Raw genomic sequence first — 14531 nt, 5'->3', positions numbered from 1 at the left:
TATTGGTTTTACAGAAAAACATTCTGGGACCTGTGGTTCTGCTTCTAACAATGCAATTATGTGTTCAGAAATAGCAGCGTGACAACCGTAATTGGATATAAAACCAGAAGTGAAAAAAGGTGTTCCACATGACAAAGGGAAGCTTGGCAACTCTGCAATCAGTACCACCTATCCACAACAAGAGCTTTTTAGTGAAAACAAGTGTAAAGAGAAAGTAGGATTGGTTCTAAACATAAGAGTGAACTGTGCTTGGTAAGCAGAAGTAACGAACACCACCGATCAATGGGCATTTTAGTTACCTCATCCTTCATCTTATGTTTAATCATTTCAGTATCGCAGTGATGAAGTTAGGCATGGGAAACGTGTAGGATTGTAAAGTTGGCACTCATGAAGTGTTGTAAATGTACCACAAATAAAAGTTTAATCACTTCACTTTGACTAATGCAATTATACCAAAAACGCTGCATCAAAACAAACATTCGGCAACAAAGACAAGAAATTAAATAGTATACCTTTGTTTACACAGTAGATTGTTTTCCTATCAATAAAGACTAACCTATAGCGAAAATGTTTGAGCAAGGTATTTTGAAAGTTTAACTCACGGTTTGGGTTGAATCTGTCATGGATTTAACGAAGTCGCATGATTCACTAGTACATGATCGCACTGTTTCAGTTCTTCCTTCCCTGAACAGCCTGGTCATCGAAGCTTCATACGTTAAGCAAAATTTACCTTTGTCCTATGAGATTAAACAGAAACAGAATTTAGAACATAAAATCCCTCGACATAATTCACATAAATACAAAGGAAAAAAAAAAGAATATACCACTCTTTTGAATAAAATGTAATTTGGTGCTCCTAATACAGGGTAAGTGCCCTAAAGCTCTGTCAAAAAGGTTGACTTCACTTTCATGTTTCATAGCACCTTGCCCCGTTTAAATGGATGTCAATGCACAGTGGGGAAAAATATAGTGTCAGATCACGTTCATAAAGCCACGGGGAAGCGGGGGCTACTGCGTCACACCCAAGTGGACTGGAGTCATTTGCCTTTGATGTTCCGGGATCAGTTTTACTATTGCTTGGCAAACTGGGCCAAGTAACAACCCTTTCAGCACTTGGCTCTCAGTGGCAGTGAGGAAGAACAGCAAAAGGCTTCTCTGGGAGGTTAATGTAGGACGGACAACAGACACCCAATAGCGAACCAAGGGCTTATCTTTGTAAAAAGTAAATAACTTAAATACACAGTAAAACTACAAACTACACAAAAATACTGCATACTCGAGAGTCTCCGGTGCAAGGGGAATGCCTCCTCGGTGAGGATACCGCTCTGCCCCTTCCACCTTCCCTTAATCTAAAGGTGCTCTGTGTAGGAAACTTGCCTTTTTTGGGGCATGGTTACCCCCACTTTTTGCCCATCAGTATGCTTGGACTGTTTTCACTGGGATCCTGCTAGCCAGGACTCCAGTGATTGTGCTCTCTCCCTCTAAATTTGGTTGCTTAGGACTTTGCACCCCCGCGATTGGCATACTGGTGCCCCCATACAAGTCCCTAGTATAGGGTACTTCGGTATCCAGGGTATCAGGGCACCAGGAGTTCCCCAAGGGCTGCAGCATGTATTATGCCACCCATGGAAGCCCATGCAAAATGTGTCTGCAGGCCTGACATTGCAGCCTGCGTGAAATGGTGCATGAACCCTTTTGCCCCATTTGACTACACCAAGATCACTGTATGTCACCCCTATAGTAGGCCCTCCTAGCCCAGAGGGCAGGGTGCAGGTACCTCTTTGTACGGACACTCCTGCATGAGCCCAGCCAAACTCCAGTTCCATTGCACTGGAATGCATAAGTGCGGGAAGCCATTTTACTCATGTATTGGACACAGGTCACTACTTATGTCCAGCTACAAAATGGTAACTGGATCTGGGCATGTTTAATATGAAACATGTTGGAATCATACCCCAATACTGTTGCCAGGATTGGTTGTATGATTCCATGCACTTTTGGGGATCCTTTGAGGACCCCCAGTATTGCTCCTACCAGTCTTCAAGAGTTTTCCGGGCAGCCCAAGCTGCTGCCACCCCACAGACAGGTTTCTGCCCTCATGCTATTAGATCAGCTCAAGCAGGGGAAGGCAGAACAAAGGATTTCCTGTGGGAAAGGGAGGCAACACCCTCTCCCCTTGGAAATAGGTGTTACATGGCTTGGGAGGGGTAGCCTCCTTAAGCTACCGGTATGCTTCCATAAACCAGTTTGCACCAGTCCAGGGACCCCCGGTCTCTGCTCTGGTGCGAAACTGGACAAAGGAAAGGGAAGTGATCAATTCCTTATCCATCACCCCCCAGGGGTGGGGCCCAGAGCTCCTTCAGGTGGCCACTTTGTTCTACTATCTTGAATTTAAGATGTGCTGAGGTCCCTGGGAGCATCTGAGTGGCCAGGTCAGGAAGGTGATGTCACAGCCCCGTCCTGATAGGAGGTCACCTTGCTAAGTGGACAATCCCTCTTCCTGGGCTATTTAGCATCTCCCTCTTGGGTGGGTCCTTTGATTCGACGTGCAAGATTCCACCAGGACTCTTCTGCATTGTTTACTTCATCTTCTGGCCTCCTGAACCGCAACTGGACTCTTCAGGAACCAACATTCTGCAACTCCAGCGAAGACTGAGCTTTGCAACATTGTTTCTCCGGCTCCTTCCAGCAACTACAACGTTTCCCCGGCTGTGCATCCTCCGAGGTCGATGAGACTCCTGCCTGCACCAAGAAGTAAGAAGGAATCTCCCTTGGAGTGAAGGATTAACTCCCCTGCATCTGCAGGCACCAACTGCAACGACGACTGGCTGCGTGAATCTGCTCTACTGTGGAACTGCGTGGATCCTGCATCATAGGTGATGGTCTGGAGTGGTCCCCTTGGTCCACTCTCTCAGCTGTCTAACTTGGGAGACAGTAAGACACTGCCTCTCCTTGCAGGGCAGTACCCCGTTGCACGCGACTCATGCAGTTACCAAGGCTTGTTTGCTCCTGCTCCAAGGGATCTTCAGGCTCTGTCTAGCCCCGCACCCAGCACTTTTTCCTGCCAAGCAGTGTACTCTCTGCTGCTCCAGTGACGTGGGGCTCCTCTACAGATGTGCTGAGTGGGCCTCACTTTGACTTGCTGTGCTTGCTGCCAGTGGGTTGCCTCTGGAGGCTGCATCCTCTTCTGGTGACTCTCCCGACTACTGAGGGTCACCTTAGAATCCCATCCAAGGGTCGAGTCCCCTGGGCCTTGCTGGTCCTCTTCAGCCTTGTAACACTTCTTTTACTTCTTCTGCATTTGCCAAGGCTTGTTGGTGTTTTTCCTGCACCACTGACCAACTGCAACCCAACAGCCGATGTGGGACACCATCTGAATCACTTCAGGGTCTCCTTTTCATCTCCAGTGCTGCGCAGATGGTCTTCTTTGTCCCCCGTCGACCTGGTCCTGCATCCACAGAAGGGTGGGTCATGGCTCCTGCCACAACCGGACACTCCATCACAAACTGCACTTGTCCCCTTCATCTGCAGGCACCAACTGCAACGACGACTGGCTGCGTGAATCTGCTCTACTGTGGAACTGCGTGGATCCTGCATCATAGGTGATGGTCTGGAGTGGTCCCCTTGGTCCACTCTCTCAGCTGTCTAACTTGGGAGACAGTAAGACACTGCCTCTCCTTGCAGGGCAGTACCCCGTTGCACGCGACTCATGCAGTTACCAAGGCTTGTTTGCTCCTGCTCCAAGGGATCTTCAGGCTCTGTCTAGCCCCGCACCCAGCACTTTTTCCTGCCAAGCAGTGTACTCTCTGCTGCTCCAGTGACGTGGGGCTCCTCTACAGATGTGCTGAGTGGGCCTCACTTTGACTTGCTGTGCTTGCTGCCAGTGGGTTGCCTCTGGAGGCTGCATCCTCTTCTGGTGACTCTCCCGACTACTGAGGGTCACCTTAGAATCCCATCCAAGGGTCGAGTCCCCTGGGCCTTGCTGGTCCTCTTCAGCCTTGTAACACTTCTTTTACTTCTTCTGCATTTGCCAAGGCTTGTTGGTGTTTTTCCTGCACCACTGACCAACTGCAACCCAACAGCCGATGTGGGACACCATCTGAATCACTTCAGGGTCTCCTTTTCATCTCCAGTGCTGCGCAGATGGTCTTCTTTGTCCCCCGTCGACCTGGTCCTGCATCCACAGAAGGGTGGGTCATGGCTCCTGCCACAACCGGACACTCCATCACAAACTGCACTTGTCCCCTTCCTTTGTAAGTCCTCTTCTGACAGAATCTACCTTTGGGTCCTTCCAGTCTGGTTTGGGTCTTGCACCCTGGTGTGGGCTTCAGCATAGGTGAAATGGTGGGGAAGGCATTAACAGCATTCAGTCTCTCTACGTTGATCTGGCTCAAACTTGAGGCTCATAGCAGGCCATGCATCCGTCTGTTTTCTTCAGTCTTCGCTTAACCAAGGTCAGGGAAAGGTAAACTTGCAAAAGGTTCATGGTGTGACTGTGCCCCTTCTTGGTGCATACAGGGGTGCAAGTGTTTGGAGAAATGTCAACCCTGTTCTTGCCTCTCCGTCGACCACAGCAGATGGGGCCACAGGTCGTAAAAGGGTCTCTTCCTATCCTGGACCAAGGGTGGTGAGGAGTATGGGGGTGGGGATAGGTGCTGAATCGGTCCTACTGGGTCGACGCCAGAATGCAGTGCACATCTAGCTCAGGGTCAACAACGATTGGTGAATTATGATCAGTCAGTTTCAGTCACTGGCTCACTAGTTCAGGAAATGTGCAGTCACTCAAGCACACACTGACAAGTGCTTCCAGGGAGTAACTCCTGTCTCACTGTGAAGCCTGCTCGGGCATGCAGTGGCAAGTGCCACAGGTCTAGCCACTGGGGATCGTGCCATGGAGTTTCTGAGGCATCTTCTGGAACGGCACAGACTGCTCAGGTACACCTAATGAAACATGGTCAATAGCTTTGCCAGCACAGTTATTTGGATGATTTACTCGGGCACACTTCACCAGTGGCAACATCTGTCTACTACGATGACCATGACTGGTATCAAGCATAGATCACACCAGTAGTGCTTCCACGAATCTCCATCAAATTGACCCACAGAAACGGGATACCAGCTCTTACCTACAGCAGCAGTCCACTCCTCCTGCGGGGTTGGCAAGCTCTTTTGCTCCCCTCAAGGAGGATCCTCCAGGAAGTCTAGACCAAAGAAAAGTTATTTTTCCAGGACAGAGTCCAGGTGATATCTCCTCACCTCTGAAAAGCTGGCTGTGAGGCAGGCATTAGTTTGGGTTGCACAGTTGTCCTATGGGGACTCTGTGGAGCACCCCCTCCTTGTTTGAAGAAAACTCAGAGCTGGAACAACAAGTGGGGCTAAAGCTCCCTCTCATATGCAGGTCCAGCAGACTGGGAATGTAATTTCTCTATCTGCACTGCTAGAATGGGTGTGGGTCTTCTTTCATATGTGCGTCACTGACTGTTTTCTCGATTCGGTCTGAAGCTAAAGGGACGCTTATCACAGCAGGGTAGACAGACTAGCGAGCACACAACAGACAAACAAAACCTATGAGCATTCTGCACCTGGATATCACAGACATATGATAGCCATCAGTAAGGGAGGAACAGCTGACTCCTTCTAAAGGACCCTTTACACATGTTAAAAGGAACTAAAGTATTTCCCTTTACCACTGCCATCCAACAAAAGACAGTACTCAGGAAGACTAACCAAGCAGAAAAAGGAAATCTCTGAGGGGTGGCTGTCTCATCTTCAGTGTTTATGTCCCTCCCTTCAGTCTCAAGAATGTCAGCAATGCAATTCCATTATCCCTCTGGATCTTCCTCGAAAGGACTGTCTTTGTGTAGAGAGATACTGTTTGGCACACTTTACGGTCTGAGCTGTGACGTGAAGCTAGCATGTGGGCAATGGTGGGCTACAATACCCACTAAAGGACAATGTTTTTTGGTGCTGCGCCTCCGCAAATAGGCCCTTTGAACTGCAAGGTATCAATTGCCCTTTTTCATTCATAGCAATTAATCATCCTTTGCCGGCCAGAAAACATTTCTGCCAATGAAAGACATATTTACTACTGTTGCCTGGACTTCCTGCTTGAAGCCAGAAACTCAGCCATACCTGCCTTCCTAGGTAGGTGCGTGCACACAGTTGTTTGATGGCTGGATCTGCTGTATTCAGTGCTGATTTTAGGCACGGGCTTAAATGGGTTAGCATTCCTAGATGACCACCTCTGCCCTCTTCTTAGCCTCTATCCTGCTCTGGGTGATGTTGCATTAACTCCTCCAACTCCTCATTGTTGATCGCAGTACCTGCTTAGCAGCATATTAGAGCTGGCAATGCACCACTGGATGGCAGCCAATCTCCCACTTTTCACCCAACCATCTCAGTCTTGCTCTTCCTGTCTGATGGAGGCCCTGTGGTGGTGGGTGTATTGGCACTTTTGCATGCTGAGTTGAGAATGATGAAATCAGCTGCCTCGTTGCCACTGAGATAAAGGGACCTAGAAAAAATGTCCTTACTTGATCTCTACCTTGGTTTTTACAGTCTTAGCTGAGTCCCTTAATGGCACTGGCACCTGGTCCAGGATGCTAGGAGGTAATGGAATGAACTGGTTCTTCCTCTGAGATGGAAGCCAGATGTCTGGGGGGAAACATGTTTCCACCTGTTCGCCTTCTAATAGCACCCTGCTGCCCTTTTTAAACAGAAGGTTGTACACCATGTTGTTGGGGTATTTTAAGGTCTGGAGAGGTATGTGTCCTTCTTCAGGGCAGTCCGTTCCTGAGTCCTGCAACCTCTATTCCGGGCAGGGACTTAGATTTCTATTCACTACCCATCCTCTCCCAGGAAAGGAACAACAGAGTCCTGGGAGGATGTGGTCCCCAAGACACTGCCTGCCTTTTGGCCTCGGTTCCCTGGGACTCTTATATGGATCAGGGAAAGGAAGTATGTGTCCGGAGTTGTCTGGTGCGACTCAACACATCGTGCACCAAACTTGTGCCTCATTTCCAGGGAGGTGCTGAATTGGAAGCTCTGCACTGTGTTGGATCAGAATTGTCTGGTGTGACTCAAGTCATCGCGTGCCAGACATTGTACCTCATTTTCAGGGAGGCATGGGGAAGCAAATTTGTGTTCCGGAGTGCTCAGATTGCCTGGATGTGACTTTGTTCAACAGGTGCCCTACAGGAGCACCTCCTCCTTCCGAGAGGCTACCCTGATTCATCTCTCATTCATCGATTTCTCCTTTTGATGCCCTCAGTGCGGAGGACCAACTGCCATCTCCTCACCCAGCCCGACAATGCCTTGTTACCAGGTTGTATTGATGGAATGGGCCTAGGTGGTGAGAGTAATTGAGTGGGCTACAGAACACTTCTGAGAGCAATCAGAAGCAAGACCCAAGATGTGGTGCCCACCCACCCGTGCCTCACAGAATTAGACAGTATCTATTGACCTGCCGGATATCAGTGTACCGTATTAGGGTGCTGCGTGCAAGTGCGTGCCATATGAATCTGCCTGATATCCGTAGCACTGGGTATCAGTGCTGAGTAAGTGCATGGGAGTGACTGCCTGCAGGCACCAACTGCAACGACGACTGGCTGCGTGAATCTGCTCTACTGTGGAACTGCGTGGATCCTGCATCATAGGTGATGGTCTGGAGTGGTCCCCTTGGTCCACTCTCTCAGCTGTCTAACTTGGGAGACAGTAAGACACTGCCTCTCCTTGCAGGGCAGTACCCCGTTGCACGCGACTCATGCAGTTACCAAGGCTTGTTTGCTCCTGCTCCAAGGGATCTTCAGGCTCTGTCTAGCCCCGCACCCAGCACTTTTTCCTGCCAAGCAGTGTACTCTCTGCTGCTCCAGTGACGTGGGGCTCCTCTACAGATGTGCTGAGTGGGCCTCACTTTGACTTGCTGTGCTTGCTGCCAGTGGGTTGCCTCTGGAGGCTGCATCCTCTTCTGGTGACTCTCCCGACTACTGAGGGTCACCTTAGAATCCCATCCAAGGGTCGAGTCCCCTGGGCCTTGCTGGTCCTCTTCAGCCTTGTAACACTTCTTTTACTTCTTCTGCATTTGCCAAGGCTTGTTGGTGTTTTTCCTGCACCACTGACCAACTGCAACCCAACAGCCGATGTGGGACACCATCTGAATCACTTCAGGGTCTCCTTTTCATCTCCAGTGCTGCGCAGATGGTCTTCTTTGTCCCCCGTCGACCTGGTCCTGCATCCACAGAAGGGTGGGTCATGGCTCCTGCCACAACCGGACACTCCATCACAAACTGCACTTGTCCCCTTCCTTTGTAAGTCCTCTTCTGACAGAATCTACCTTTGGGTCCTTCCAGTCTGGTTTGGGTCTTGCACCCTGGTGTGGGCTTCAGCATAGGTGAAATGGTGGGGAAGGCATTAACAGCATTCAGTCTCTCTACGTTGATCTGGCTCAAACTTGAGGCTCATAGCAGGCCATGCATCCGTCTGTTTTCTTCAGTCTTCGCTTAACCAAGGTCAGGGAAAGGTAAACTTGCAAAAGGTTCATGGTGTGACTGTGCCCCTTCTTGGTGCATACAGGGGTGCAAGTGTTTGGAGAAATGTCAACCCTGTTCTTGCCTCTCCGTCGACCACAGCAGATGGGGCCACAGGTCGTAAAAGGGTCTCTTCCTATCCTGGACCAAGGGTGGTGAGGAGTATGGGGGTGGGGATAGGTGCTGAATCGGTCCTACTGGGTCGACGCCAGAATGCAGTGCACATCTAGCTCAGGGTCAACAACGATTGGTGAATTATGATCAGTCAGTTTCAGTCACTGGCTCACTAGTTCAGGAAATGTGCAGTCACTCAAGCACACACTGACAAGTGCTTCCAGGGAGTAACTCCTGTCTCACTGTGAAGCCTGCTCGGGCATGCAGTGGCAAGTGCCACAGGTCTAGCCACTGGGGATCGTGCCATGGAGTTTCTGAGGCATCTTCTGGAACGGCACAGACTGCTCAGGTACACCTAATGAAACATGGTCAATAGCTTTGCCAGCACAGTTATTTGGATGATTTACTCGGGCACACTTCACCAGTGGCAACATCTGTCTACTACGATGACCATGACTGGTATCAAGCATAGATCACACCAGTAGTGCTTCCACGAATCTCCATCAAATTGACCCACAGAAACGGGATACCAGCTCTTACCTACAGCAGCAGTCCACTCCTCCTGCGGGGTTGGCAAGCTCTTTTGCTCCCCTCAAGGAGGATCCTCCAGGAAGTCTAGACCAAAGAAAAGTTATTTTTCCAGGACAGAGTCCAGGTGATATCTCCTCACCTCTGAAAAGCTGGCTGTGAGGCAGGCATTAGTTTGGGTTGCACAGTTGTCCTATGGGGACTCTGTGGAGCACCCCCTCCTTGTTTGAAGAAAACTCAGAGCTGGAACAACAAGTGGGGCTAAAGCTCCCTCTCATATGCAGGTCCAGCAGACTGGGAATGTAATTTCTCTATCTGCACTGCTAGAATGGGTGTGGGTCTTCTTTCATATGTGCGTCACTGACTGTTTTCTCGATTCGGTCTGAAGCTAAAGGGACGCTTATCACAGCAGGGTAGACAGACTAGCGAGCACACAACAGACAAACAAAACCTATGAGCATTCTGCACCTGGATATCACAGACATATGATAGCCATCAGTAAGGGAGGAACAGCTGACTCCTTCTAAAGGACCCTTTACACATGTTAAAAGGAACTAAAGTATTTCCCTTTACCACTGCCATCCAACAAAAGACAGTACTCAGGAAGACTAACCAAGCAGAAAAAGGAAATCTCTGAGGGGTGGCTGTCTCATCTTCAGTGTTTATGTCCCTCCCTTCAGTCTCAAGAATGTCAGCAATGCAATTCCATTATCCCTCTGGATCTTCCTCGAAAGGACTGTCTTTGTGTAGAGAGATACTGTTTGGCACACTTTACGGTCTGAGCTGTGACGTGAAGCTAGCATGTGGGCAATGGTGGGCTACAATACCCACTAAAGGACAATGTTTTTTGGTGCTGCGCCTCCGCAAATAGGCCCTTTGAACTGCAAGGTATCAATTGCCCTTTTTCATTCATAGCAATTAATCATCCTTTGCCGGCCAGAAAACATTTCTGCCAATGAAAGACATATTTACTACTGTTGCCTGGACTTCCTGCTTGAAGCCAGAAACTCAGCCATACCTGCCTTCCTAGGTAGGTGCGTGCACACAGTTGTTTGATGGCTGGATCTGCTGTATTCAGTGCTGATTTTAGGCACGGGCTTAAATGGGTTAGCATTCCTAGATGACCACCTCTGCCCTCTTCTTAGCCTCTATCCTGCTCTGGGTGATGTTGCATTAACTCCTCCAACTCCTCATTGTTGATCGCAGTACCTGCTTAGCAGCATATTAGAGCTGGCAATGCACCACTGGATGGCAGCCAATCTCCCACTTTTCACCCAACCATCTCAGTCTTGCTCTTCCTGTCTGATGGAGGCCCTGTGGTGGTGGGTGTATTGGCACTTTTGCATGCTGAGTTGAGAATGATGAAATCAGCTGCCTCGTTGCCACTGAGATAAAGGGACCTAGAAAAAATGTCCTTACTTGATCTCTACCTTGGTTTTTACAGTCTTAGCTGAGTCCCTTAATGGCACTGGCACCTGGTCCAGGATGCTAGGAGGTAATGGAATGAACTGGTTCTTCCTCTGAGATGGAAGCCAGATGTCTGGGGGGAAACATGTTTCCACCTGTTCGCCTTCTAATAGCACCCTGCTGCCCTTTTTAAACAGAAGGTTGTACACCATGTTGTTGGGGTATTTTAAGGTCTGGAGAGGTATGTGTCCTTCTTCAGGGCAGTCCGTTCCTGAGTCCTGCAACCTCTATTCCGGGCAGGGACTTAGATTTCTATTCACTACCCATCCTCTCCCAGGAAAGGAACAACAGAGTCCTGGGAGGATGTGGTCCCCAAGACACTGCCTGCCTTTTGGCCTCGGTTCCCTGGGACTCTTATATGGATCAGGGAAAGGAAGTATGTGTCCGGAGTTGTCTGGTGCGACTCAACACATCGTGCACCAAACTTGTGCCTCATTTCCAGGGAGGTGCTGAATTGGAAGCTCTGCACTGTGTTGGATCAGAATTGTCTGGTGTGACTCAAGTCATCGCGTGCCAGACATTGTACCTCATTTTCAGGGAGGCATGGGGAAGCAAATTTGTGTTCCGGAGTGCTCAGATTGCCTGGATGTGACTTTGTTCAACAGGTGCCCTACAGGAGCACCTCCTCCTTCCGAGAGGCTACCCTGATTCATCTCTCATTCATCGATTTCTCCTTTTGATGCCCTCAGTGCGGAGGACCAACTGCCATCTCCTCACCCAGCCCGACAATGCCTTGTTACCAGGTTGTATTGATGGAATGGGCCTAGGTGGTGAGAGTAATTGAGTGGGCTACAGAACACTTCTGAGAGCAATCAGAAGCAAGACCCAAGATGTGGTGCCCACCCACCCGTGCCTCACAGAATTAGACAGTATCTATTGACCTGCCGGATATCAGTGTACCGTATTAGGGTGCTGCGTGCAAGTGCGTGCCATATGAATCTGCCTGATATCCGTAGCACTGGGTATCAGTGCTGAGTAAGTGCATGGGAGTGACTGCCTGTGATTAAGAACACTGCATGGTGGCTTTGCCCTTTATGTTAATTCTTGCCAAAAGTGTATTACGATTGAGATTGGTTTTACCCGTGCAGCCTCGGGCCCATGAGGCTATTTAAAAGTGTTATAATTACCTACCTACCTATACACATTACCACTATCGTTGTGAACCATGGTGCACTCTAACTTTGTGGGATTGAATTAGAATACTTTTTGTTTGGGTGGGTTTTGTGCTGACAAACTTTTTCACTGCACGAGGATGCTGGGGATAGAGGAGAATCTTTCTCAAAGTGTACATGTTACTGATGTCATTTTATAACCTTTGGGCCTTGCACTGCTGATATTTTCAAATGTGATTTATACCCAGAGATGTATGATGTTCTTGTTGTGTTTAACTAATGTGTGCTAAATACAAACTTTATTTACATACACTGTGTGAATTCTCTTTTGTGACGCTCAGTGCACTTGTTGTGTAATAGTGCTGCACCAATGCTTTACACATTGCCCCTGTGATAAGCCTGACTGCTTAGTGCCAGGATACGCAAGGGTAAGCGCAGGTTATACAGCGAGTGTAATCAAACACCTCGACAGGAGTGGTGGGTTGTCCGTGCCTGGGGCCTCGCCTCAGACAACCAGAGCGTGTCACCCTCAACAAAGCCCTTTTAAAAAAAAAACGTAAGGTATTGTAGTACTAATTCTGGATTGTTTAAAAAAAAAAAATTCTGGACCCACACCACCCAAACCGCAAGGCCAAGGGGTCAGGGTATTCCTACCCTGCCACCCTGTATGTTTTTAAGACTGAGGCTGCCAAACATCTTTGTTAATGTGAGGGAGCTAATCAAATCTAATTGTTTGATCTGCCGAACCCATGGTACTACCACGTTTTTCTCTCTCTCACTTAGAACTTTAATTTAAAAAAAATACTAAATGGATTTATACCAAATCACAAACAACATACTTTCTGTATATATTGAAATCCTGTCGCCATTTTGATCCCCTTTAACTAGTGCACATGTACTATGTCAACATAGAAAAAAATACTATAAAAAACATTGCACAGTTCAACGTAACCACCTAAACCTGAAACATGGATTTCGTGCAGCAATTCATTAGCTTGTTTTCATAATACACCACAAAATATTTCTACTACATTTGCACTTTCTTAAAGGGGATCAAAATGGCACTGTGCATGTGTGATCAAGGACAGGTTGTTAGGCCGAAACGTGTCATGGCGGAACGTGTAGCAACATTCCAATAAAGAAATGGAAAGCATTGTGGTGTCTGCACCTGATCCTTTGGCTAACATGTACTGACAGGATGTTCGATATTATGGAGTAAGCCTACTTTGATTTGCAGAACCCAGTCCCGTGAGGCAGAGCGGCATTCAGCTGAGTCGTGGGAAGCTGAACGTTGTGTGTGTATATATATGTATGTATATATATATATATATATATATATATATATATATATATATATATATATATATATATATATATGTTATTCACTAAAAAACAAAAGGTTACAGGGATGCTATAGTTAGGTTCAGATCTTACATGCACAAAACCACAGAAATTCAGCTGCTATAGTTAGTTATTTCAAGTAACTATAACTGGTGCCCTAAGGTAACTGTAACGCGCACCTTCATTATGCAGTTTTCTCATCAATAATTTTACTGCAAATGTTACAGTGACAATATCAATGATGTCAACGAAGATTTCATGAGCTATGTAATATCTGGGGTCATTAGCAGTGTAGGGCGAGGGCACGAGTTCTAGTTACAGCTGAATTTCTATGGTTTTGTGTGTGTTAAATCTGAACCGAACTATAATGCTCCTGTAACCTTTGATTTTTTAGTAAATTTTAAAGGTTTTTTTAATCCTATTTCCTAACTATAACAACTCTGTAACCTTTGTTTTTTTACTGTGAATATCTAGGGTTGTTTTTAACGTTATATAGGATGCCCATCTCAATGCACGGTAGGGGAGAGGGTTTGGATGCAGTGCCCGGCTGGCATTGTGCTGCCCCCAAGTTTTCTGCTCCTGCCCTCCCTCCTCCTTGCCATCCATTGTCAAGTCCATGCCCCTGCTCCCTCATTACAGCCCTGTGTGGCTGTTGTGCCACTGCCCTTCCTGCTTGCCCTGATCAGTTAGCTTGCTGCCCTATCCACCTTCTCCCAACTCTCTGTTGTCAGGGTCCATGCACCAAAACCCTCTCTCGTACCCTGCATGGTCCGATGTGCTGTCACTGGCCCCTCCCTCTCGCCCTTCATGATTTGGTATGCTGCAACTGTCCCTACTGTCTGTCTGGTATGGCCAGCTTGCTCCTCTTGCCTGATTCCCCTCTGTTCTCCGTTGTTTATGCACATGACCCTAACCCCTTCCCTATTGCTTCCCATGGTCCATTAAGCTGCACTGCCATCCCACTTGATGTGTGTGGTGTATGGTGCTGCTGCAGCCCCTGCCGCCTGCCCCGTAAAGTCAGCTAGGTGCCCCTATCTATCTCCCTCCTGCCCTCTGTTATCCAAGTCCATGTCCCCACACCATTACACCTGCCCTCTGTGATCCAATGTGCCATGCTTGCAAACATTTTGAAGTTGGCAAGATGGAGAATTTGAAAAAAAACCTAGGGAATTGATTTTTCTCATTGACTTGCATTGAAAAAGAGGAATTTTTAGATAGGAGTCAGATAAAATACAGCCCTTTGGGATTAAAAACATTGGGAGTCTCCTGCCTAAATAGGGTCTGTTGGCATGTATGGTTGTGCTGCCACTGCCTCTTCCTTCTGCCCTCAATGGTCTGTTATGTTGCCACAGCCTCTCTTGTCTGTCCTGCATGGTTGATTTGTTGCCCCTGCCCTTCATGGTCCGTTGTACTACCACTGCCCCTCCCGCCTGTCCAGCGTGGT

General features: G+C 48.1%; 1 protein-coding gene across 3 annotated transcripts in view; it reads right to left on the bottom strand.

The window, feature by feature from the left end:
- CPT1A (carnitine palmitoyltransferase 1A) overlaps positions 1-14531 on the bottom strand; it is a 522885-nt gene that overhangs the window by 130048 nt on the left and 378306 nt on the right. For all 3 annotated transcript variants that reach the window (XM_069223030.1, XM_069223032.1, XM_069223031.1), the window contains exon 15: positions 603-737. In XM_069223030.1, the coding sequence (XP_069079131.1) occupies positions 603-737 (135 nt within the window). The remainder of the gene's footprint in view (positions 1-602; positions 738-14531) is intronic.

Source organism: Pleurodeles waltl, chromosome 3_1 (genome assembly GCF_031143425.1).
Source record: "Pleurodeles waltl isolate 20211129_DDA chromosome 3_1, aPleWal1.hap1.20221129, whole genome shotgun sequence".
NCBI classification, from domain to species: Eukaryota; Metazoa; Chordata; class Amphibia; order Caudata; family Salamandridae; genus Pleurodeles; species Pleurodeles waltl.
This window is presented reverse-complemented; position numbering and strand designations above follow the sequence as displayed.